This window comes from Penicillium vulpinum, assembly GCF_028829585.1.
Source record: "Penicillium vulpinum strain IBT 29486 chromosome Unknown utg000004l_segment0_segment0, whole genome shotgun sequence".
NCBI classification, from domain to species: Eukaryota; Fungi; Ascomycota; class Eurotiomycetes; order Eurotiales; family Aspergillaceae; genus Penicillium; species Penicillium vulpinum.
This window is the reverse complement of record NW_026643244.1, coordinates 6,021,965-6,047,023: the sequence shown is the minus strand read 5'-3', so window position 1 is coordinate 6,047,023 and position 25,059 is coordinate 6,021,965. Positions and strand designations below refer to the sequence as shown.

General features: G+C 47.8%; 11 protein-coding genes across 11 annotated transcripts; 6 read left to right on the top strand and 5 right to left on the bottom strand.

The window, feature by feature from the left end:
• Positions 1–314: 314 nt before the first annotated feature.
• Positions 315–1,485, top strand: N7479_010778 (pantoate--beta-alanine ligase PAN6; the record flags this gene model as incomplete). The annotated part of the gene is made up of 2 exons (XM_057258469.1): positions 315–351; positions 404–1,485. 2 exons carry the CDS (start codon positions 315–317, stop codon positions 1,483–1,485), a joined length of 1,119 nt encoding a protein of 372 aa, XP_057105927.1.
• Positions 1,486–1,780: 295 nt separating this feature from the next.
• Positions 1,781–4,069, top strand: dbp7 (putative ATP-dependent RNA helicase; the record flags this gene model as incomplete). The annotated part of the gene is made up of 1 exon (XM_057258468.1): positions 1,781–4,069. One exon carries the CDS (start codon positions 1,781–1,783, stop codon positions 4,067–4,069), a length of 2,289 nt encoding a protein of 762 aa, XP_057105926.1.
• Positions 4,070–4,139: 70 nt separating this feature from the next.
• N7479_010776 (WD40 repeat domain-containing protein) lies at positions 4,140–5,509 on the bottom strand (the record flags this gene model as incomplete). The annotated part of the gene is made up of 2 exons (XM_057258467.1): positions 4,140–5,205; positions 5,259–5,509. The coding sequence occupies 2 exons, from the start codon at positions 5,507–5,509 to the stop codon at positions 4,140–4,142; spliced, it is 1,317 nt and encodes a 438-aa protein (XP_057105925.1).
• Positions 5,510–5,883: 374 nt separating this feature from the next.
• Positions 5,884–6,671, top strand: N7479_010775 (uncharacterized protein; the record flags this gene model as incomplete). The annotated part of the gene is given in 4 exon segments (XM_057258466.1): positions 5,884–6,130; positions 6,149–6,319; positions 6,373–6,459; positions 6,514–6,671. The coding sequence occupies 4 exon segments, from the start codon at positions 5,884–5,886 to the stop codon at positions 6,669–6,671; spliced, it is 663 nt and encodes a 220-aa protein (XP_057105924.1).
• A 145-nt stretch (positions 6,672–6,816) lies between these two features.
• Positions 6,817–8,998, bottom strand: N7479_010774 (Zn(II)2Cys6 transcription factor; the record flags this gene model as incomplete). The annotated part of the gene is made up of 4 exons (XM_057258465.1): positions 6,817–7,213; positions 7,272–7,436; positions 7,487–8,208; positions 8,240–8,998. 4 exons carry the CDS (start codon positions 8,996–8,998, stop codon positions 6,817–6,819), a joined length of 2,043 nt encoding a protein of 680 aa, XP_057105923.1.
• Positions 8,999–13,264: 4,266 nt separating this feature from the next.
• Positions 13,265–15,135, bottom strand: N7479_010773 (putative MFS multidrug transporter; the record flags this gene model as incomplete). Its single annotated transcript, XM_057258464.1, has 2 exons — positions 13,265–13,383; positions 13,443–15,135. 2 exons carry the CDS (start codon positions 15,133–15,135, stop codon positions 13,265–13,267), a joined length of 1,812 nt encoding a protein of 603 aa, XP_057105922.1.
• Positions 15,136–15,587: 452 nt separating this feature from the next.
• On the top strand, positions 15,588–16,529 carry N7479_010772 (type 1 glutamine amidotransferase; the record flags this gene model as incomplete). Its single annotated transcript, XM_057258463.1, has 3 exons — positions 15,588–15,828; positions 15,893–16,119; positions 16,239–16,529. The coding sequence occupies 3 exons, from the start codon at positions 15,588–15,590 to the stop codon at positions 16,527–16,529; spliced, it is 759 nt and encodes a 252-aa protein (XP_057105921.1).
• Positions 16,530–17,273: 744 nt separating this feature from the next.
• Positions 17,274–19,146, bottom strand: N7479_010771 (OTU domain-containing protein; the record flags this gene model as incomplete). Its single annotated transcript, XM_057258462.1, has 4 exons — positions 17,274–17,405; positions 17,464–18,054; positions 18,105–18,517; positions 18,615–19,146. Coding segments are annotated over 4 exons (1,668 nt in total), but the record flags the coding sequence as incomplete, so codon positions are not given.
• A 1,042-nt stretch (positions 19,147–20,188) lies between these two features.
• Positions 20,189–21,591, top strand: N7479_010770 (FAD-dependent oxidoreductase; the record flags this gene model as incomplete). The annotated part of the gene is made up of 6 exons (XM_057258461.1): positions 20,189–20,214; positions 20,291–20,428; positions 20,487–20,590; positions 20,657–20,760; positions 20,819–21,194; positions 21,248–21,591. 6 exons carry the CDS (start codon positions 20,189–20,191, stop codon positions 21,589–21,591), a joined length of 1,092 nt encoding a protein of 363 aa, XP_057105919.1.
• Positions 21,592–21,782: 191 nt separating this feature from the next.
• Positions 21,783–22,532, top strand: N7479_010769 (uncharacterized protein; the record flags this gene model as incomplete). Its single annotated transcript, XM_057258460.1, has 2 exons — positions 21,783–22,134; positions 22,219–22,532. 2 exons carry the CDS (start codon positions 21,783–21,785, stop codon positions 22,530–22,532), a joined length of 666 nt encoding a protein of 221 aa, XP_057105918.1.
• A 233-nt stretch (positions 22,533–22,765) lies between these two features.
• Positions 22,766–24,400, bottom strand: N7479_010768 (uncharacterized protein; the record flags this gene model as incomplete). Its single annotated transcript, XM_057258459.1, has 4 exons — positions 22,766–22,816; positions 22,874–23,127; positions 23,191–24,226; positions 24,287–24,400. 4 exons carry the CDS (start codon positions 24,398–24,400, stop codon positions 22,766–22,768), a joined length of 1,455 nt encoding a protein of 484 aa, XP_057105917.1.
• Between the last annotated feature and the right edge of the window lie 659 nt (positions 24,401–25,059).

Below are 25,059 nucleotides of genomic sequence, written 5' to 3'. Positions count from 1 at the left end.
TGGTTATACTTCAGGCAGCTCACACGAGAATACGGCTAGGTGCCCATGGAAGAAAAGACGAAGTATCAAAAGAGAAGCTCAAAAGAGAAGCTCAAAAGAGAACAGGTGCGGGACAAAATCATAGCTTGAAACTCCAAGCTCTTAAGCGGTACCAAAACGGCTGATCGCCCCCCGGACGGTTTTCGGATTTCCCCAGAAATGAGCCGAGGCAGGTCACGTGTTGAACTGCGATGTGCCCATAGCTCTCATCCCACGCTAAGATGTTGACGTCCTGAGGCCTGCATTTCACAGCTTGTTCATTATCCTCACACAAGATGTCGCGATTAGTCAATGGAGCGAGGTCATTTTCGAGTATGTTTCTTTTGTGGAATTTATAGCTCTAAATAAGCTCACTTTATCCCAGCGACGGCTTCATCCCTCCTTGCCGACGCCACCGCGGCTTCGCAATCTGTTCGCCAACCGTCCAGCTTTCAAGTCTTCCGCGATGTTCCCTCGATCCAGGGACTCCGGCGCCAATTGTTGCTGAAGGACCGGACTGTAGGCTTCGTTCCTACCATGGGTGCACTTCATGAGGGCCATATCTCCCTAATTCGACAGGCTGCTCGCGAGAATACAGACATTTTCGTCAGCATCTTCGTCAATCCCACACAATTCGGAGTCACGGAGGATTTGTCCAGCTATCCTCGCACCTGGGATACCGACGTCGAGAAATTGGAAAAGCTGAATGAGGAGCTAGAGCGGTTGGGAGAAAACAGTGCAAGCGCCGGGCGCATCACTGCCATTTTTGCACCAACTTCAAAGGTCATGTACCCCGGTCTGCCCCCTTCGTCAGAGATTAATGGGGATGGCTCGTTTGTCACAATTACCCCGCTGTCCACTAAACTGGAGGGCGCTTCTCGTCCGGTATTCTTCCGGGGAGTGGCGACAGTCTGCATGAAGCTCTTCAACATCACAACCCCTGACCGTGTCTACTTTGGCCAGAAGGATGTGCAGCAAACCGTGGTCATCAAGCGTATGGTAGGGGATTTCCATGTTGGCACTGAAGTGCGAATTATTGAAACTACTCGTGAACATGACGGATTGGCGCTGAGCTCGCGGAACGTGTACCTAGGCGACCGGAGACGAACCGTCGGTCTCACCATCTACAAGGCGCTAAAAGCCGCCAAAGAAGTGTATCTGGCCGGAAATAACAGCCGGGTAGATATCCTTGGGGCCGCTCGTGCTGTGACCGATTCTGTCCTTTCCCAACAGCAATCCCTTTCAGCATCCGAGAGAGCACTTTACGAAGTTGACTACATTTCTCTTGCCGACCCTGACACCCTTGACGAGGTGGAAATCGTCGACCCTGCTAAGGGCGCGGTTTTGAGTACCGCATTCAAGATGGCACCGCTGGAAGAATCCAAGCCAGGGGAAGACTGTGGATTGGGCGATGGCAAGGTCCCCGTGCGACTGATTGACAACCTCATTTTGGAGCCTCGTGCTTGATACCATATCGAACACACAATAATGAAAATGTAATACTTTAGCATAGCACGGTTTGCAAGGAATTACATACATTCCTCAAAAGCAAGATAGACTTCAGAAAATTCGAATATATTTCTTCATTTACCTTTGCAGTTCGATGTAAACAAAGTAGGGCAAATCCTTAGAGTGGAGAAAATTTGCCTGAGAGCCTGGAAGTCTTGGCGCCGAAAAAAAGTCTCGAGGCTTTTAGATCGCCGGTCCAACAAAATCCTCCACAACTCCCCTCCATTTTCACCGGGGATAACCATCATTCAAAATGGCCGACGATGGAATGCTTATGAACTTTACCATCGGTGACAGTGTTATCAAACCTGAAGCCAAGTTCAAAGGAGGAACATGGCGAGACCGACTGACCGCAAAGAAGCGCTCAGCCCACCGAGTCTCCGAGAAGGAAGGAAACGGAGATGCAGCTGCGCGCAATGCAGCAGCCAAAAACCCCAACCAAATCCAACTTGGTACACGGCCCGTGAAAAGACAAAAGACCGAAGACTCGTTTAATCGTCCTAGCGCCCCGCGCTCTGGTGGTGATCGACGACCACAGCAACATCCACGAGACCCCACCCAGTTCGTTTCCTCGCTGTTTAGTAGCAACCCCGAAGCTCGCACTGCCCAAGAACCTAAGGAGGAGAGAGAGGCGGAAGATGCAAAACCGACTAATGCGCCGCTGATCGACGGACTGGATACCTTCACGAATCTGGGATTGTCTCCCAATCTCGCGGCGCATCTGCTCACAAAGTTGGAGCTCAAGGCGCCAACGGCTATTCAGACCAGCTCAATCACACAATTGCTAAAGGAGGAAACCGATGCTTTCATTCAGGCCGAAACTGGTTCCGGAAAGACTCTGGCTTATCTTTTGCCGTTGGTACAGCGGATTATGGATCTCTCAAAAGCGAAGAATGAACATAACGATACCCAAGTACACCGAGACAGTGGACTGTTCGCTATTATTTTGGCACCCACCCGTGAACTGTGCAAGCAGATCTCTGTTGTGTTGGAGAATATCTTGCGCTGTGCGAACTGGATTGTGTGTGGAACGGTGATTGGTGGAGAGAAGAAGAAGTCGGAGAAGGCGCGGTTGAGAAAAGGATTAAATATTCTCGTCGCGACACCCGGTCGATTGGTAGATCATCTCGACAATACGGAAGCGTTGGAGGTCAGCAATGTGCGGTGGCTCGTTCTCGACGAAGGTGATCGCTTGATGGACATGGGCTTTGAGGAGGAATTGCAAGGCATTGTCAAGAAACTTGATGCCAGACAACGGCCGAGTCGCGTTCCCGGCGTCCCTACACGCAGGACGACAATCCTGTGTTCTGCTACGCTAAAGATGAATGTCCAAAAGCTGGGAGAAATCAGTTTGAAGGATGCGGTACACATTAAGGCCGACCCGTCCGACGAGGATGATAATAAGTCAAATAAGGACGACGACGAGTCATTCCGCGTCCCCGCCCAGCTCAAGCAGTCATACGCGATTGTTCCAGCTAAGCTACGTCTTGTCTCATTAACAGCCTACTTGAAAAGGACGTTCATGCGAAAGGGATCAGTGATGAAGGCTATTGTTTTCATGTCTTGCGCTGACGTAGTCGATTTCCATTTCGAGCTATTCTCGAGGAATCAAGACCGCGAGCAACAAAGGAGAGACGAAAAAGAAGAGAAGGACGACAGAAAGGGGGAAGAAGAAAAGGACGAAGAAAAGGAGAAACTGTCGCCCCATGGCACTATTGCTCCTGGCAGAGCCTTTTCGACCCCGACGAATCCAGTCATCTTGCATCGACTGCACGGCTCGCTTCCCCAGGCTGTCCGAACGGCTACCCTCGGCTCTTTCTCTCGCAGTACTGAGGCTTGTGTCATGATCTGTACTGATGTGGCTTCACGTGGTCTGGATTTGCCCAACGTGGACTTGGTTGTCGAATACGACCCGGCCTTCAGCTCTGATGACCACACTCATCGTATTGGCCGTACTGCTCGTGTAGGACGCGACGGCCGTGCCCTCATCTTCCTCCAACCTGGCTGCGAGGAGAACTATGTTGAAGTGCTAAAGCGCGGCTACCGCGATGGAGGCAAGGCGCTCACCCGCACTGACGCAAACGAGATTCTCAAGCGTGGCTTTGGCGGCAACGACAACAAAAAGAAGAACTGGGAGGAGAGGACAACTGATTGGCAGATGGACGTGGAGCGTTGGGCACTTGATAACCCCAAATATCTGGAAATGGCTCGACGGGCGTTCCAATCTCATGTCCGAGCCTACGCGACCCACACCGCAGTTGAACGGAGCATGTTCGACATTAAGGAACTTCACTTGGGCCATCTTGCGAAGAGCTTCGCCCTGCGCGATCGCCCGGGTAAAATCAACGTCCCTGGTCTGCGGCCTGGACAAGAAGACACCAAGAAGGACTTCAAGGCAGCGCGAAACGGCGTTGCAGGCAATAAGAGAAAGGCTGACGATGGTCCTCCATCTTCCACAAATGTTACGGATGAGGCTGCTCGCAAGATGAGAGCCAAGATGAGGGAGCATATGTCTGGAGCCAACGAGTTCAACTTGGCTTGATCTTTTGCTCTGTGGACTCCTTCAAAAAAAAGCATGGTCGCATGGTTGTTTTGTAGCATTAGCATTTATCTCAGTAGATATCCCATAATGAAATCTTCCCGTCCTTAGACCCAGCCGCTAGCCAATGAGTTTGTTGTACTTTTTGATTCCGTTGCTGCTGCACTGTTGCAAGAGAGTAGTCGCGTCCGTCGACAGCCGCCTGTCCTGCTACTACGCCCTGATCTGCCTCCCGGGGTTCTTGTGTTGCAGACACAGGCGATGAAGACACCGACGAGCTTTCAGTGCTCCCGAATGCTACAGAATAACAACCATCCTTATGCCACTTCAGCACAGCCAGCTCTTTCATGGTCTTGCCCGAGTATACCCGAATCCTGCTGTCCCAGCCTGCAGTAGCAAATATCTTGCCATCCGATCGGATCCGCAGGCCCTGCTGGCCCGAATGTTTCGTGTTGACAATTTTCAAGGGTGATTCTTCTTTGTAGCCAGCTGTAGGTATATAACCCGCAGACCCTATGCTAGGGATAGGATGCTTGATGGCCAGAGCGTCCGCAGAAGAAGATATGAAGTATCCATGGGAGGGGGCGACGTCTAATGAAAGGACCGGCTGGGAATGGAGGCGGCTAGCATAAACCTTGTCCCATTTCAAAGGGTTGTTGCTTATATACTCACGCTCAAAGCTGGCTGATTTGAGTGCTCCACGATGAAAGAACACCATGACATGGCCATCTTCATATGCTGATGCGACGTAGAGATCCCCAGAAGGTGAGGCGAAGAGATTTACAGCCATCAGCATTCCAGTTTTGACCGATTGATCAGAAGGAATAGTACTGATCCTGCGCTCAGATGGCAGGTGGAAAATATCGACTCCACCAGAGTCCAAGGCATTGGGTACTGCAAAAAGAGTGTGCTCTGGTTTGCCAGATTGGGATGGAAGTCCGGGAAGCCCGTCCGAATTCACAAATTCCATTGAGAACGCACAGAAATTGAGCGCATTCACGGGCAAGGAATGGAGTAACCACGGCTGGACTTTACTTGACTGTACCGACTCGGTCACGTCCACCGGAAGCGTCTTATCCAGGAAAGATTCATCCTCTTGTCTAAGCTTCCACACGCATAGTTTGTGGTCGCGGCCATGTCTATTGCAGATATTAGTAAGATAGCCGAAAGGATGGATGAATCGTCCTCATACGTGTAAATCTCAGTTGCACCTTCACCAATATTAAAGCCTCTCGCCTCCAAAATGGCTCCCTCGTGGGCCTTCCATGCCGTTACAGGGCGTTTAGTGACTAGATCCCAGACAACGATCCAGCCATTGGCGTCGCCGGAGACAAGCCGTAAATTCTGGCTGTATATGTGTAGGGCATGAATTGGAGAAGCATGTCCACGAAGAATGTATATTGGGGTGGCCTGAGATTGAGCCTGAACTGTTTTGGTATCCATCTCAAATGCCTTAGTGGTTGTTGCTTGTTGATATCTCTTCTATCTTGTACGGCAGAAGTACCCTTTGGAATTGCCTCCCTACACCGCCACACTTGAGCCTCACGGCCCTCACCTATAGCCATGATCTATTTTGTGGTCTCATTTTTATACCCTTAGGATCTGGATCGCTATCATTGATAAAATACAAAGAAGATTTAAAAATTTAAGACGCAGGGGCACAGAGAACGAGCTGGCTCACGAGTCTTGAAATCACAGCTTGAGGCTACCGACACATACTCGTGACATATGTTTTACCCCTTTCTGTTTTCTCCTAGCCAATTCTAACATTCAGAAAAAATATCCCCCAACGGTGATAAGTCACAAGAATATTATCCATGTGTCAGTCCCTAACTCGCCTTTCGCTTGGCTTTACTAGCATAAGTTCATCTTTGGTACTCCGTCGAACGTTCACATATGCGTCAAGGCACAGGGCTTTCCCTACGACTTTGTATCTACCTCAGCTTCAGCTTCAACGTAAATCAAAACTTTATGACCTGGCTTTGAGGCAGACTGAATGGGCTTATTCGGACGGAGTTGAAATCTCTGCGGACGGCCTGGTCCACCCAAATATCAATCATCACCGTAGGTAGATTCATTTAGGTATTGTCCATACGCTTATTTTGATCGTTCCAGTCTCAAATGGAGTGGGATTGATGCCGAATACCCATCTAATGCACGAGATTACGGATAATTCGATAACTTACTACGTCGACTGCTTGAGTAGTGGTCAAGCTCCGGCGGCTGAACCCCATTTCCTTTGTATCCCCAAAGGTATTCATTCATTCATTCTTCGCCCACTGATTTGAACTAATCTTTCTATCAAGGCACCGTCATCCCCGAATGTTTGACGCTATTCCACGAAAAGATGTGGCGGTTTTCCCTTCAGCCCACGCATCCCATGTCGTTAGAGGGTATGCTCTACCATCCAAATTTGAAGTTGACTATGCTAATCAGCTAGCGAACAGACCTAAACAAAGCCCTCGCCCAGTTTTATTACAGATTTGGTCGCATCTATCCATTAAAAGTGGAACCAGGAAAATGGATGACTATGAGCCCCTGGGGGCTGGCAATATGGGATGCGACATGTGATGACGAAGATGAGGAGAAATGGATGAAGCAATAGTTTGGTAGTCTTTATTTTGACCAGAACCAGCGATATTCTCAACATTGGTCAGTTCAAAATAATCCATGGGTATCCATAGGGTATAAGCACTATGGATGTGAAGCTAGGCAATAATAATTCATGATTCATCAAAGTTTTCGAAGCATCAAATCATATCAAACGTCCCGTAGTGATACTGATTGATTGCATGGTGGTGATGTGGTGGCACATAGTATCCCTGATACGGGTGGTTTTCCAATGAGAAGTCACCCGCAGCCAACAAGGGATTGTGTAGGCTTGGAGATGAGCCGGGATGATTGGAGATTGATAGAGATGGGTCTAATTCATAAAGGTGGTTGTGCATTTGGGCTGGCGTCACCGTGGGCGGGTGAGCATCAGCCCAGCTCCAAATTCGTTTGAGATCGTTCTTGATCGGTTCAGCACTGCTACCAGTCACTTGAGTGATGGTATCAAATATACCGAGTACCTCCTCTTGAGCTTCTCGTGTTTCCAAGCACTCTGCAGCAAGTACAAGAAAGTACAGGGATATATTGGCCACACCTCTATTCAACTGGTCAGATACAGGGATTGCTCGAGCTTCAGTCATTGTACTGTACTAACCTGTCCGTGGTGCGGGCAACAAGCCCACAGATTTCGTGCGCATGGCTGCATTTCATTTTCCGCATATCGTCGTTGAACTGTGACTGGAAAGGGTGTGTTTTGGCCAGCATAATACGACTGGCGTGGTAAAATAATCGAGAGACAACGGCGGATCGATTGACAAGCCTGAAAATATGAGTCGGTGAACGGGTTGAATCAGATAATTGAGGACATACCAAACTTCCGGGAAGGTTGACTTGGAACCTGTTTGCCACGGCTGCAGATGGCCAAGGGGCACAAGGGATCTAGGAATAGATTTCACCCATTGCTCACACCACCTGTTGTGAATAATCCATTCATGATCGTTGAGCTGGATGGCCCGCGCCGCATCGTCACCTAAAGCGTGAGATGAGCGCGAAGATGCCTGAAAGGTCATAACCCTAGCGAAAATATAAAGTATCTGATGATGCCATATATTCTGATTGCCCCCATTGGTGACATGTGAAAGATCCATGTCCATATTGACCCCCCAAGTGTTTGGATCCCAAGACAATGCCCAGTTATATCGCATACAGTTCAGGAGCTCTGAACTGACGCTGATCCTGAAACATGCCCCACCTAGCCCGGGGGTTTTGGCAGTCCAGCCACATTCTCGGATCAAAGCCCGGGATCCTGCGATGTGGTCTCTATTGGGTCTTGATTGCATCGGCACGGTTTCGGAGAAGCCAAGGGCAAGAGCAGCTGTTGCGCAGAGAACAGAGTCACGGTTAGGATCATGGATGGCATTTAGAAGATCGCGAGTAGCTGCATCATAATATCGTATCGCTTTTTCATCTCCATAAGAAGGGTCTACGAAAGAAAGGTGTCTAGCACCACACGCGAGAAATGCCTTTAGCAATATGGGCTCACCGATGGCAAAACCGGGAAGAATCTGGGAAAACTGCGCATTGTGAGAACCCTAACAACAAAGCGTGGGCTAGTTTACTCACATGGTTCATTTCATCCATGATGTCCATCCGGGGACCGACTTCTTCCATGAAAGTTCTGAGAAGAGAGACTTGCTCTAGGTCAGTGAGAAAAGCATGGTATTCAGGTTTGCCGGCCAATTTCTGTGCGAAATGGGACGTGCTGTGCGGGAGAAGTTCATCCCCTGGTACCAAGTGGGACTGATGCCAAGTATCAGTTCCAACAAAATGCGCCATATTTGGATGTGGGACATCAAAGCTCAGCGGGTCAAACGAATGTGCCACTGATTGAAAGATATTGGTCAGATCATCAGTCCCTATAACATCAAAGTCATTGTGTAATTGTCGGTTCTCTTGAACAGGAGTTTCCGGCTGGACAGGCGGGTATATCTCGAAACCTCCTACGTACAGAGATGCGATCGAACGCGAGTCATCGTGAAATGTCACCTTCGATCCATGCGGCCGAGCGATGATGTGTGGAGGCGCCACAGTTTGGGTGTCAATAAAATTGAGACGAACACCACGTCGACAAACGCGATCCGACTTGCGACAATTGAGACATCGTCCCACGCCTTCGTCGCATTTCAAATGTCGTTGGCGACAAGTGAGACATCCTGTGCGTACCCTCTTAGCTTTGGTATCTGGGGCATCTGAGGATTTCTTGCGACTCGAGCGGGGGCGGGGTGTGCTTTGTGAATCGCTTGCCTGGCTTTTTGGAGTGGATGTTCTTGTGCTGAAGCTAGGTGACTGCGGCTGCGCCTTTGCTACTTTTCGGAGGTTCATATTGCCCCAGTAAATTGCGATCTGAGATAGCTCTTGGGTTTATAACACAACTATGTTTTAGTCTCCGGCGCCAACTGGAGTCCCAACCGATAGACGATTCCCGAATACACAAGATGCCGTTGTAGGTTCTACCCCGATGGCCATGTTCCTTTTTGACACTTGGCAATAAGCGGAATTCGAAATAATATCCAGCCGATAAAAATACAACTGCGATCGTCTTTGGAATTGGTGTTCAAGTGTAGCTTTGAATCCAACAGTCGGCGGCACAGGAGGGGCGGGAAAGAAGGGACCGGCGAATAAGTCTGGGGGGCAAAAACGGGTCAGCTGAGGATTGTCATCCGAAGGTATTAATCATATGAATTTACTCACTAGCCCCTTGCTTAGCCACACAGATGTCTCAATGTTGCAGAGAAGTGGATGGATGTCAAGATAAAGATCGCGTCAACAAAAAAAAAGGTGGGTCCTGAGGTCACTTTGCCAAGATTGCCGAGGTATAAGACCTTGGTAATAGGTGTTTTACTCGCTAACTAGGACACTAGGTTGTGGTAACACACCGGTGAGTTAGTAGTTTGCATTGATAGTCGGCTGTATGCGGCCTTGTCATGTCTTTCTAGCTAGTAGTTTTCAGATATCAATTTTTTAGAAAATTTCTTCTCACTTTTACAAGTAGACGACTAAAATGTTTTCTGAAGAGGGAAGGTGAGAAGCTTTCCAAGGTTGCATGCTCTCCAGATGAAAGTAGTTCCCGAGAAGGCTTTACTGACGTAAGGTTCGAACGCAAGGTTAGATTGGATTGACTAGAGGCGGCTCTATTTGGACAAACAGATAGGAAAGTGTATCATAACGGAAAGACATCAATTGATGTTTCTGTCTTACCTAGTGGTTATTCAAAAGCTTCAAAGCTGTAGCATGTTGTAATATAGTATGGCTGTGCTAGGAAGTACATATAGGTCGGTCAACATATAGCTTTACATAGCTTATGGTCAAATTACTCTGTCGAAACAAAACCGTCATCTTTTCCACACAGACTGTTTCCGAGCCCTATTCTGAGATGCCCTTTAGCCCCGAGTCCGCTTCTTGACAGTGTTCAAGCTCCTCATCAACATTTGAAATAATGGTATATTGCCTGTCCAAAGCATATTACATGCAAACGAGTCAAACAAACTTGGGGGCCAAAGAGCAGGCGCTATACTAGAAGAGGCAGGTGCTGACAGCCGAGGAAACCGCTCAACGTTCCCATCCGACCTCTCCAAGTACCTAACTTATCCAGCATGTAGTTATCATATGAGTTACTTCTACTCAAAATGTTGCTTATACCTATACCTGACCGTCTCCGAGTGTATGTCCCAATACTAGCAAGAACAAAAAAACATAAGACGACTAACAGGCTGGGAAATTCGTAGGGCACTCACCATCTTAACCGCTTTATCGTTTCTTCCTCAACTACATCGCATCTGGATACAAAAGACTAGCAAAGGGATTTCAACGAACTACATCTTTTGGAACCTCCTCTGCGCAACAGAGCAATTCAAATTCTTTGTCTACCTTCTTATAGCCAAGGACCCTGAAGAAGACATCCCACTCGTCTATGATCCCCCAACGTTCGGAGATAGGCTGAATATGTATCAAACTGCTGTTGTCTGGTTATCATTTTTTACACTGTCAGTGATACCTGACCTTCGGCTACTTACAATCAAGCAAGTTCCAACTAACATATCACCCAGTTTCTGTGCTTGCTTACGACACACACGCTACAAGCCGTTCTATATCATCGCATACGCACTCTACATCCCCATATCAATTATCCCTCCAATCTTGGATATCCTCTATGGTTTCCCTTCGCCAGATCACACTTACGGTGATCCTCTAGCTTCGGGAATATTCTTCCTCTCTATGTGTCTGCTGAACCCGCTTGTAACGGTGTTGGTGGTATATGCTGTTTTCTCGCAGCTACGGGAAATCAGAATTGCAAGGAGCCCAGAATTATCGAGTTCACCAGGCAATGCTCTAAGTATCTGCGGATTGGCGATGCAAGCTGTTATCTTTTCTGCTGTAGCTTTTACATGGATCTGGCGCGTTCCAATTGAAACTGCTGAATTGTGGTGGGGCCCGTTTTCATGGCCGGTGAGCCCTCTCGAAGATCTTATGGGTTGGTATTGTTCAGTTGGGTTCCCCGCTTTTGATAATGGTGTATTTGCGATGGGGCAGAGCGTTTTGTTTGTATCGGCTTGGCAGAAGGACAAAGGGAGAGAAGACGCGGTAGATAGGGAGCGAGAGCCTTTACTAGGGTGATCTAAGGATCGAAAAACTAAATTTCGACACCCGTAGCGAATAGCGCGTTTGGAGATAGTCTGGTGAGTTATATAAATGTGGGGGAGATAAAAGGTTGCAAATCTGAAACTGTTTGCCATCTTTTGGCAACCAGTCTATTTGCCTCATATAGGATACCTACATACTTGGTTTCCTCTGCCCCTTCTTGGCCTTCCATTTCTATTTTAGTGCTCAGGCCTTGCCGCTTTTTGCTCACTGAGCACCCTGATTTGTTCACTGAGCATTACATCGTTGTAAGCTTTCAAACCGGGCAAAAGCCAGCCAGAGCCCAGTTCACGACAATTATTAAATGTGTACTAGAAATATAATAGAAATTAAAATTTCGCCCCTAGTGCAACCAGAGCTGATCTGTTTGATGCATGTCCATGCTATTCGATGTGTGAATTTGCCAATCATTAGGTTCAATCAACCTCAACCTCCTCCTTAACGAAAGATAATCAATTACATCGAGCAAGAGTGATGCTTGATGCATGAGTACCGTTCAAATGGATTCTTGAAAAATCCATCGGTGATCGAGGGCGACCTGGATTCCTCATGTATCTGTATCTGCTTAATAGGTACTCCACGTTGCCAGAATTGACGCTGCGTTCCCAGCATAGATTTTCAACAAGAAACTCCACTTCTTGCAGATCAAGAATGACAATATGATCATGGCAAACTAGAAAGTTGTTCGGGTTCTCATCATTATACTCAGCTTTGCATTCCCACAGAGCATATAATGCTTCCTTAAGATAGGTTTCAATTGTCTTCTCATCACTGTCAGCTTGAGCAGCTTCGTACAGAGATCTTCCGTCCACGTCAAAGAGAAAAAGTGCACGGCAGCCATAGAAAGACCCTTGGCCCAGAACAGTTGGAATCACGGTTCCTTGAAGAGACTGCAGATTATTGTAGGCGTCAATCTCGTTTTGAAATGCCCGAAAACACTCTTTCCTTTGTAGTTTTACGATAACCGATTTCGGAAGCACAGAGTTTGTATTGTATTCAAGCTCTAGACGATAAACTGTGGGGTCGGATGATGAACCCAGTGGCTGAGCCGATTTTGGAACGATTTTGGAACGATTTTGGAATCCGTCAGCTGGACTATCTAAAGGTGTGAAAGATAGATGGCCTCTCCTGATGGACACCCGGTAACTTGACTCACATTTGAAGGCGCCATGCTAGGCAAAAATTTCTTCATTATAGAGGTAGAGTGGTTCATTGCGAGGAGGAGGGCTAGAGGATCAAAGAAAGCAAGGGACTAAGTCAGATGACGATAACACCACGTGATATCGGGTAGGATTGTTGGAATATTGTAGATTTTGTCATCATGGAAGTACTATGTGGCAGAGATGGTTCAGGAGTTGTGCTTTTTACCATGGCGATACCCATAATATATGGCACTTGTTTTGAAAATGGAATGCCAAGAGGGACTGAGCCTAATTGGGATAAGCCACTGTGACAGTAGTGAAATCGCTGTGACAATAGTGTTCCACTTATGTACAGAGAGAAAACGTACCATCATCCGAGGAAGGCGATCTACTTTAGAGCCTCGTGTAGAAATCTGAGACATTTAGGGTCCGAATGCATATTATCTTCGGAGCCAACCTACTCAGGTCGTTTGAATCTTTCATTGCGAAAGAAGGCCAATCACCGAGCTCGGAACATATCTAGGATACGTCCATACGTATCACCCGTCGATAAAGAGTCGAGCTAGTGTACTATTTTCCACCGATTATACCAATACTGCAAGATAAATCAAACCTCTTCATTTTTTACCTCGGAAAGGCGAATTTCTGTCATTGCTATCAACATTGAACTTTCGATCGCAGTTCGGTATTTACGGAGGGGCCGATATTACGACTTAAGCAAGGGGAGGACAGAGCATCACCAGGGGAAGGGACCAGCTTTGGCCCCTGATTTCTGGGTTCTACCTATGAAACCGCCCAGAGAGACTGTTTACGCCTTTCTCCCCAATCGCGGTAGCTGGACTCGGCCCAGAAACATTAACACAATGACTCCCCAGAAGGCCGCGGATAGGAAGGTCAGTTGAAGAGCTGCACAGTATGACGTTGTAACTGGGTGGATATTAGCGAGGTCAAAGCCAGAATCGGCGCTCGAAAGAAATATAACATACCTTGTTGCCGATGGATTGGATCCAAATGAGCAATAGCATGAACGGATTTGCGGACAAGCGCAATAATATGCTCCTTGTCAATACCAGTGACGTTGTTGTCGAGTTGGTACAGGAGACTATTCTGGAAGATCCAGCTGCTGACAGCCACACCCATCACGGCGCCTAGGTTTCTCCACAGCCCCAGAGTGGTTGTTGCGACAGCCTGGTCTTGTTTCTCACTAGCTGCGAGAATGGAGACCATAAGGCAGGGAAATGAGAAGCCCTGGCCTAGACTGGAAAATGACACGCAGATCATGGAGACTGCTTGAGAGGTGTTAATGCCCATGGATGAAGCTGCAAATCCACCGATCACCATGAGGCATACACCAACGATGACAAAAGGTTTGAGACGTCTAGTCCAGGTAATCATGAACCCGGTGGTCACACTAGAGATAGTGACAGCTATGGAGGAGGCCACAAGGCGCAGACCTGAATCAGTTGGGCTCTCCAACTTCACGGCCTGAAAATACAGCGGAGCATTGAAAATCATGGTATGTAGAGACACAGCGGCAAAGAAATTGCCAAAGATAATACTCGCTCGAGGATCCTTTGACATGAGCTCGATTGGTAGCACAGGTCGTGGAACGTGTCGCTCATAGCGCACCAAGATAACGGCTAGGACCAATGACGACACTAGGGAGACGACGATAACTGGATGGCTCCAAGGATAGACATTTCCTCCAAAGTTCAGACCCACGATAAACAGAGTCACACACATAATCAAAATGACTGATCCTAGTATATCGATACTCCGGACTAACTGCCAGACTTTCATGCGCTCCATTCCAGTTTCTTTGATGCCGAGGTCAGCCGGGACTGTCCAAGCGGCTGCAATCAAGTAAACGAAGATGAAAGGCAGCTGGATGAAAAATGCACCCCGCCAGCCGATATGATCACACAGGTAACCCCCAAAGGCAAGGCCGAGGCTACTACCGACGCCGAGACACAGGTTGATGTATGATTGGTAGACACCACGATACTCGAGACGTACCAAGTCACTGGAGATGATCTGACCGATAGAAAAGATACCACCGGCACCAAGCCCACAAAGTGCGCGAGCAGCAATAAAACTGCCGATGCTTTGAGCCAAGCCACAACCTGCTGTCGTGAGGAAGAACATAACAATAGAGAAGATATAAACAGGTTTCCGGCCAAATGCGTCAGAAATGCGCCCAAATAAGGGCATGAATGCGGTCGAGGTCAACAAGAAGGCTGTTGATAGCCAGGAGGCTGAGTTGGCTGCATTGAAGTGGGAGGTGATGACTGGATGGCTGGAGGCCATGAGGGTCGAGTCAAAGAAGCCGATCATGTAGCCCATCAGGATGCCACTAAAGATGATCCAGAACCTTGTCGGCGAGATATCAATGAACCTCGAGGCATAATCATTTTCATCTTGGGTTGAGGTGTTCGGCTCTTGGTTGGGAGAGCAAGATGTTCCAACACAGAGTACTTCGGACGCGGAGCTCGCACTGGATATACAGCGAACGTGGGATTCTCCTCCAGTATCTTTGTATGAGCAGGCCGATTCAACATCCGATGCAGAATACGAGACATCCTGGTAACTCGTCTGGACGAAATTACTGCGCAGCAGCGGGGTGGCCTCGGAGGGGCGAACATTAACTGATTGCCCCTCGTTGTCAATATTAATGGGCATTCTTTTTGCAAAAGAAATACAAAAAAACAAATATACCAAGTGTTATTTCATGGAAACAAAGATTCTGCAAGCACGAAAAATAAGTTCGGCAAACGCCATCGACAGGGAAGCATGGGCTTTGGAAACAGTGGCAAAATAAAAAAAGAAGAAAAAAAAAAAGAAAAAGATCTCCAAGGGGCATAGGATCTTTTATATAAAACTAGAGCTGTCCCCTATGTAATACGACACAAGATCAATTGCCGAGAAAATAGAAAGAAAAAGTGTAGTGCTTTTTGCAATCCACTCGAGATCCATGTTTGTCGCATCGGGAATAGTGTTTGTCAGGGTCCGATCTCGGTATCCGATAAGATAGGGACATCTGTATTATTGTATGGACCAAGCATCTTCGATTGCTACATCTCTTTAGTTCATAACTGTATCACATTATCTACAGCTTCAAACCATCCCGAACGATGCATTCTCCGCTCCGCATAGCCGTGTTGGAATGCGACACCCCGCTTGACAACATTAACCGCCGCTATAACGGATATGGCGGGGTATTCCGCGTTCTCCTCAAAGCTGGCGCGAAGGCCTTGAACCAGCCTGAGAGACTCGATCCCGAGACGGGGCTGGAAATCACAGCTTGGGATATAGTCAACGACAACAAATACCCAAACCTGGAAGATGTCGATGCCGTGCTTCTAACAGGATCAAGTGCGTGTTGACTCGGTAGGCTCAAAATATTGAATGCACACTAATCGCAGTGACTCAAAAACAGGACACAACTCTTTCGAAGATATCCCCTGGATCAACCGTCTTGTCGAATTTACCCAACAAGTCCTCGCGCAGGATCGGGTCCGTCTAGTCGGAATCTGCTTCGGACACCAAATCGTTGGCCGGGCATTAAACACCAAGGTCGGACGAAGCGACCAAGGTTGGGAGATTGCCGTGTGTGATATGGATTTAACCGACAAGGGAAAGGAGCTGTTTGGACGGGATAAGCTTGTGAGTTCCCTGCGCCTGCGCCTTGTGTAACAAAACGCGACATTCATGGATACGTCCCATGCGGCCGAGTACATGGATAGACAGACACCTCTAACGTAATTTCTTCTTACCGCAAATAGCGCATCCAGCAAATGCACCAGGATATTGTCTTTAGTTATCCTCCGAACGTGATTCCTCTGGGTTCATCCCCGCGCTGCGCCGTGCAGGGTATGTATGTGCCGCGTCGGTTTATCACTCTTCAGGGCCATCCTGAATTCACGGCGGATATTATAACGGAGATTATCCAGACTCGGGCCGACAGCGGTATTTTCAAGGAGGACCAGGCTCAGGATGCTTTGAGCAGAGCTAATAATGAAAATGATGGTGTCGCCATTGGGGCGGTGTTCCTGAAGTTCCTACTGGAGGACTAAAAGCAGGAACAAACTCCTGACGTGACACAAGCGAACTGCATTAGATTTGGTTTTGCTTCTGTCTGACTCATTCCAGGCTCTGGCGAGTACTACTTGGTGCTATTTTCAACTGATGGCAAATAGATCTGTCTTTATGTACATAAGATGCACTGCAATATTTGACAAGTTATTAGACGAGAGCCTCTCAATACTTGGCGATATGCAATAATGTGCTACTTAGGAATGACAGGTAGGTTCATGGCGTTTATATATAGAGTGTGAGCTTCACTCTTACTCACAGTATTAGGAAGAACCGGGAGACTACGAAATGAGTACGACTGACAAAGTCCAGCCAGAAAATGGGTGTGACATTAGGATCTATATTAGAACCCAAGCCACCAAACAGAGCTGTAATACCAGCTCGTCACCAATGCCGGATCATGAATAGATGCCCAGACTGGAACAAGAGAGCCAAAAAAGAGCAAAAGCTAAGGACTCTACAAAACAGTGGGAAGAAAGCAACCCTGGTATCGTAAACAAGGTCATCGAGGACTGCCCCAGGCAAAATCCTCATATGACTTCATAATCAGACAAAACGCCCCCTTCCGCAAGCCTATAGGCCGCGAGCCCCGCAGGGCAATGCAATATGCAAACCCAAGAAACCAATCGCTTTATCACCAACGCCTTTTTTTTCGATGCATGAGAAAGCGCTAAAGATGCTCAAAGGTCTAGCCAAAGGCTGGAGACAGGCAAGAAACAAATAAATCATTTCGGGAGTGGGCGGGAAAGTCGTCTACTGCGACGACATTTCTTTCCGTCCACGTCCGATTGCTCCGGGTTCGTGCTACCCGGGAGAGAGGGGTCTGTGGCCTGACCGTCTTCTGCGTCGGAATTCATCTATTAAACCAAAATTTAGCAAATATCCCAACTCGAAAAAAAGGGTTGGAGAGCTTACTCGAAGATTCAAGGAGACAACTTCGTCGTGTTCATCCCTGAATGAGATACCAACGCCCAAGGTGAGATTGGAAACGAGGCGTTTCTTAGGTCGGGTGCGTCGTGCGGGACGAGGGTCTTCGGAATCGTCGCTGTCCTCTGCGGAACGTTTACTCCCCGTACTGAATGGGGAAGAAGATCGCGAGGCCTGCAAGCTTGGTTTGATGGGGATTCCGGGAGCAGCTTTTTTATCAAGCGTGACTTCCGCCTTCTCGTCCAAAAGCGCGGCGAAGGCGCGGTCGATGTCGCCACGACATCTCTGGAGCATGTCCACAATGGTCTCCCGGTCATATCGACCTCCTAATCCCTCTTGAATTGATTTGATATCCCAAGGGGGATAGAGGTCAACGGCAAGGCCAGCATCGTTGGTGTTATAGGCATTAACGGCCTTTTCTTCTAGGGAAGTGAATTGTCTATCATCCGAGTTGGATTTAGAGTCTGGAATGACCTCAGGCTTAATGTCCTCCTTGATAGGTTGGAATGTTTTTAGCTTGGTAAGAAGTCCTTCATGTTTGCCCTCGATGCCCCGCACTGAAGAGTAATGTTTGAAGTCCTAGGGTCGTCAGTGGGGTCCAATGATGCGCGTGACAGCAAGGCACTTACATGGAAGGCTACGTGCAGAACATCCCGAGGTTGATTTGGGAGGGCATTGACATCCTGGAACACCGAAACACCATCCATGGTGTATACATTTAAGTCGACCTTGAAGGCCTGACAGAATGCCTGGAGATGCTCGGAGCTGCCCCATTCCCCGTTTTTGCGGGTGGTAGCAATCATTTCCTGGAACCGCCGTTCCATGTCCTCTTGTGACGGAGCGGATACATCGGCGGAACGGGTAGCATACGCAGAAGCAGCCGCACGCTTAGGGCGGCGCCGCTCCCCACCTTCAGCAACGACAAATTGCATGAAGTAATCTTTATTGGAAGCCATGTGATTGGCTAGGAGCTGGCGGATTTCGTCTGCATGGTGGGTGTCGCCATACAATTGGTCGGAGAGGGAATAATAGAGACAATTACCTGGAATTGGACGCGTCAGAATAGGTAAAACAACGCGATGCAGCTTCCAAAGACCGTGAAACAGCTCAGAAATCATGCGAAAGGGTAATTGGCTTACCGTCTCCGTCGGTGGGGAGTGCATAAAGACCTCTCTCTTGGAGAGAGGCCATCTCCAAGCTCGCGTCGTGAATGGGCTTGGCTTGTTTAGAAAGCTGCTGGTCCTGCAACAGCCGAGGCATGGTTGGTGGTGAAGAGATTGAAGAAAGAGGAATTGGGGGAAGAGAAGCGTCTAACAACGCAGGCGCCTCGAGGGTGGTATCGTGAGAATCAGAGCCCGTAAGTATGGGCACGATTCTGCCACCATTTGTGAGATGTGACATATTGAAGGTAAGACTCGAATAAGAGTCGGCATTTATGGGAGAGAGTAGACCAATGGACAAACAAATAGATATAGAAGGGAAGGGAAATTGAAAAAGTAGAGAAATTGAGGTTATTGATCTAAGAATGGCAAACAAAAGTAGCCCGCGGCGGGAATTCGGGCCCTGCGGGTGGTTTGAAAAAAGGAAATTGTTCACTCTCCGATGCCCATTTGAGTGGAATGAGGCGGTGAGCTCTGATGTTCGGTGATTGGCCACACGTGGGCGGTTGCCCACTATGACATCGCTTGATTTTCTTTGTATAGAAAGGTCTCAAGGCATTCAACTCTATATTTAGTAAATCAAAGCTTCTGCTTTGTCTTCTGACTCGAGAATAGCTCAAAGAACAGTGACTTGGGAGCAAAGCGAGCGTGAATTGAAGTAATTGAAGAACGGCCGAATGTGATCAATAACGTTGGATTCGGAGTGGAGTCCGGAGTGATGGAACGGGATGTTACGGAGCAGCTCCTTGCTGGAGGTCCAGGCGAAATCAGATAATTGGAGACTGAATCAGGGATATGGGAGATTCCACAAACAAAAGCATTGAAATATTTCAAAAGCTTTATATATACCAGTAGCTACAATGCTATCCTTGGACAAGGAAGTAAAAGCATCACCTCCGCATAAGTGCGGAGGTGTATTTTAAATATTGACCTGTACGCGGAGTATCCATCCAGAGCTCCACTGAAAATCTCTAGCGCGTTTATTTATTTTTTGGAGGCTTTGATTGGATCATGCTTTACACCGCCTCGGTAGGATGCCCACAATAGGAAAAGTGTATAAAGTTAGGGAATCAGACCCTTACCGGACCTTACCAGCGCTTATCGGACCCTTATCACACATATGAGCATCCCGTCGGCTCCAGAAATAATGAGCGAAGATAGCTTGCTCATAGTCTCCGTCAACCCGGCCCCCACATGCGCGTTTTCCTACCTTTTGTTTTTTTACCTAGTTCGCGACGGCGTTTTAACATAACCTCTGCGTTTTAAGTTCCAAGAACGCTTCTTAGGCCTATTTATCCTACTAGGCCATGCGGAAACGAGCTCTCTCTATATCTTCGAGGTCAAATTTACGGTTATCATTAAATGCGTACTTATAAATCCATAAGTGGGGCGCTTATCTAATCAGACGGAGACTTTTGCGGAGTGACTGTAGCTTGCTCATAGATTGACCCCCACCCCGCTCGCCTTAGCGCATACGGAGTACTTAAGGACAGAAACACCCTCTGTGTCAACTGTGTCAATTGTACTTGGAGGTTTAAGCTCAAGAGTCCATTATGGCAAATAACATTGTAGTTCTGGGGTAAGCATATCTCCGACTCTCCGAGTTTCTAGCTCCACCCCTCACCAGTTCGAGCTTCCACTAATGTACGTAACAGCGCTGGTGTGTCTGGCTTGACCACCGCATATCTGCTGTCGCAAGACCCCGCCAACAAGATTACTGTTTTGGCAAAACATATGCCTGGAGACTATGATATTGAATATGCGTCCCCATGGGCCGGTGCCAACTATATGCCGTATGATGAACTGAAACCAGCTCCTTGATAAATTTCTGATCAAGTGGATTTTCAACAGGGTAGGTAAAGAGGGAAGTGCTCATCAGAAATGGGAGCGCGATACCTGGCCAGTATTGAAAGAAATCGCCGACAAGTACCCAGAGGCCGGTATTCACTTCCGAGGTATGAGCTTCCCCTAGAACCTGATCATCATTCAAAAGCCTCTAACAAGTCTCTAACAAAATATAGGAAGTTTTATTTACAACCGAAAGAAGGATCAAGGATCAGAGACCGGAAGGTCGTTCTCTGAATTGGTTCAGCCAAACCCGTGGTATAAAGATGTCGTGCTTGATGTATGTTTGAACCACGAGACGGACATAGACTGTCTGCAGACTGACATTGTAATTCTAGTTCAAAAGCGTCCCCTCTGATCAATTACTCCCGGGAATTAACAACGGCCAGGAGTTCACATCTGTCTGCATCAACACCGCCATCTACCTGCCATGGTTGGTCGGTCAGTGCCTCAAGAATGGCGCCGTCTTCAAGCGAGCTGTCTTTAAGCACATCGCCGATGCGGCAAACGCCCATCACACCGGACAGAAAGCCGACGTAGTGGTCAACTGCACCGGCCTATCATCCAAGACCCTAGGAGGTGTTCTCGACGACAAGATGTATCCCGCCCGCGGACAGATTGTTGTGGTCCGCAACGATCCCGGTCCCATGATGTCGACATCCGGTACTGACGATGGAGAAGACGAGTTGTTGTACATTATGACCCGCGCTGCAGGTAAGATCTTATATACTAGGTTTACTGATAGACCATTTACTTATTGTTTCTAGGTGGTGGCACGATCCTTGGAGGGTCGTACCAAAAGAACAACTGGGATGCGATCCCGGATATGAACCTTGCCAATCGCATTATGAAGCGTTGCATTGAGGTCTGCCCTAACCTCGTTAAGAAGGGACAGGGGATTGAGGGGTTGGATATCGTTCGCCATGGCGTTGGCCTGCGCCCGCTGAGAGAGGGCGGCACTCGTATTGAAAAGGACAAAGTTGGCGGTGTGGCAATCGTTCACAACTACGGCCATGGAGGATTTGGCTACCAGGCGTCCTTCGGCTGTTCATACTCTGCTGTGTCTTTGGTTAATGAGATCCTGCAAAACAAATCTCGCGCTAAGCTGTGAGGAACGGCATTATACATATCAATTGTTGCATAGCGGTTTCAAATTTACCATCGGCATGTATATATTACAAAATCTGGTCGACCTATATATGCCATTATGACGTCAATTGGTAATTGTTAGAGCCCTCAATTTGAGATAAAGCAGGAGAGTTATTTAAATCCATCCATAATAATTTCATAGATTGCTCCACGATGCCTGCACATACGTCCAAAGAAGCAGCGCTGAGAATCGACAAAGTCCTAAATGAGTTCGGGAGAGCTCCTCTACATGGCACAGTACTTGCTGACTCACTAAGTTCGAGCCCTGAAATAGTGTTGGCGATGCTTCTGGACGCCCTGATCAAAGCAAGGCCAATCTCCCATGAGTTGACGCGCAAAACTCTCGCAAAATTAATCCAAGCCGATTACCACGACATCGACATACTTTCCAACAGTACCTGGCAAGACCGAACAATGGTTTTACAAGCAGGGGGGTACAACCGGTATCGAGAGCAATGCGCTACCAATCTCGGTGAGCTTGCGAAGTTGATTGTTGACAAATACGGTACGCCTCGCTTCTATTTGCAGGTTTGGGTTTGCGTTGTTATACTGGCGTACGGAACTGGATTCTAACGTTACGTGGGTATAGATGGTGATTTGAACAATCTTCTCAAGCAGGCAAACGGCAAACCCGACAAAGCTGGACTATTGCTGAAGGAGATCAAGGGAATGGGTGACTTGGCAGTGGAGGTATTTTTCAACAGTGCTCAAAGCGTATGGCCACGTATTGCGCCATCTGTTGATTCACGAAGCTTGAAGACAGCGGGTGAGATCGGGATTGGGACTGATTTGGATGGAATATACAACACGCTAGATCGGGATCCCATGCGCATGAGTTGGTTCGCTAATGGCCTCTCTGAAGTCCGATTGGAGAAAAGGCAGGATGCTATTGAGGGAATTTGAAAATACATACATGTACCGGCTCCGTCAATATATTTTAACAAGAAGAGTGACAGAATCACTGGATTTTCTCCTCACATTCAAGTGCTCTAGCCGTTGAACTAGAATCATGATCTCTCCTCACCCAACCCATTTGTTAGACGCTTGGAACAAAAGGTAAGGAAATATTCCTTTGACATTCTTGTCCTAAAACATCCGAATGAATTAACTAGATAGCTTCAAATAATTGACGTACATCACCGAGAGATGATTAACCGCCCTTTCGGATTTGGGGTCAAGTGGAGGATCTTGTTGAAGTCAGCAACGATGCTCAACGGACATTGAATAAAGTTTCAGCTACTTACAGCTGGAAATATGGCTGACACAGTCAGAAGGCCTAGCATTGCGGTGCATGCAGTCCATCCCAAATTCTCGAACGCGAGCTCCGAAAGCAACGGGCCGAGCACAGTGCCAGCGCCAAATGCTGCATCAAGTAACATATAAGCCTCCGTGACTGCGCTCTTATCCCCATATATCTCAGGTTGTTCATTTTGAATGACATCCACGATACGAGGAATCTCCGTAACCAACGGGGTCAGCGATATATTGAGTCCTAACCCTGTTTATGGTGAGCAAATCTGTGCGCAACCCTTGCGTTCATGGAACCGAGGTGGGAGCTTACCAACGCAGAATAATAGTATGCAGGCCATGACTTTATTTGTAGTATCGTTGTGTCGTATCACAGCGAGGAGAGCGACTGCTACAGCTCCCAACGTAAACCCGATAGTGGAAATCAATCGGACGCCGTATTTATCTGAGATCATTCCAACAAATGGACCTATAAATGATGGAATGGTTATGTTCAAAAACATGGCCCCGGTAGCGCCAGAAAACCAGTGGAAGGTCTGCTTGATAAAAATCGGGAGGACGGCGTCCATGGCGCTGACCAAGATCGTGTTGATGAGACATCCATATAGCGCGGCAAGTATGCGAGGATTTCGAAGAAAGCCTCCGACAATAGTCCACCAAGAAGGATGATTTGCAACTGCAGAAGAGGTCTGGCGGCAGTGCGAAAGGAGCGGTGTTGTGGCGGTTGGATCACCATCTTCAACAGTCGATAGTCGCCGTTTTCCATTCGCAATGGAACCTTTTTTCGAGTGTCCATTCGGAATGGTAGAACCCTTAGTAGAACCATTTTGCCCTCTATACTTTGCCGCGCTCTTTCTATCGATCATGAGGAGAATAAGGATCAAGTTGACGAGAACCACGCCAAGACCCATGATGAAGACAGGATAGAACCCTGCTTTCTCGTATACAATTCCTCCGAGAGTGGGTGATACGAGAACCCCAAAGTTCATGCCCGACAGTCCGAAGCCAATCCAGGGACCCAGCTCGTGCGACTCGATCGTGTCCACTAGCAGCGTTAAGCCGGCAGTGTAAACAACGCTCGCAGAGAGACCCTGGAAGATCCTGGCCACGATGATCATCCATGGCTTGACTCCGAGCATGAATGAGAGGGTGGCACCGAATGCGCAAGAGAGGCCTCCCAGGAATGGTATTTGGCGTCTTTCGCAATTCCCGACAATCCAGCCAGCCATCGGGGCGCCAAGGACCATTGCCAATCCGAAGACGGCTAATGAGGTGGATGTCCAGAATTGGACGTCTGCTTCTGGTACGCCGGACCGAACGGTTAGAGAGAATGGAAGCACGGATACGATCTAGAAGAAGGGTCGTGGAGTTAGTACTGCAATTTCACAGCTATGGGTAGAGACACCTACGATCCCGTAAAGGAATCCATCAGTGAAAGTGGTCGAGAAGACCGCAAGGCCGATGAGTTGCTTGGATGAGCGGAGATTGAATAGCCATGGTTTTGTGGGTATTATATCCTCCATGATGATTCAAATATAACGAATTACTGAAGCTCAATTTGGGTTTCCTTTCGAGACCCCCTCGTCTCAGTAATTAGGGAGTCTTTAATTGAAAGACACGGGTGCTTCAAAAGCTGTTCCGAGGTGAAGATTAGAGAAGATGCAGTCAAGACAGAGGTGGGAATAATCTACTTTTCGAGTCGATATGAACTATATTTAAATTTAGTAGTGTCAGCAATCAGCATATTTCAATAGAAGCAGACTTGATTTTTGGAATATCCGCGACTTAGTCCAAGATTCAACTAGTAATTCTCTGTATCTTGCCCTAGTTCGTAGACACATGCATGGATGGATGACACATGCACGTTAGCTGCATGATCTATTAACGATCAACATAACTGATTGGGCCAATAGTGCCGCTCTGGGTCAGATTCTCCACCATGATCGCGAGTTGCACCAGCTGAACGATTTGCTGCGGGGCAGCCAGACACGCAGAACATTTTCAGCGTCATTAGAAGCAGATTTGTAAGGGTTCCTTGGGGACATATTTACAATTACCTCTAGTGGTTGAATCATCACAATAATCAACAAATTGTATCTAGCTAGGTGTGTATATATTTAAGACGGTGTTCGGGCCTTTGTATTGTGTCATCGCCTCCCTTGGCTTTTCGGGACTTAACTTT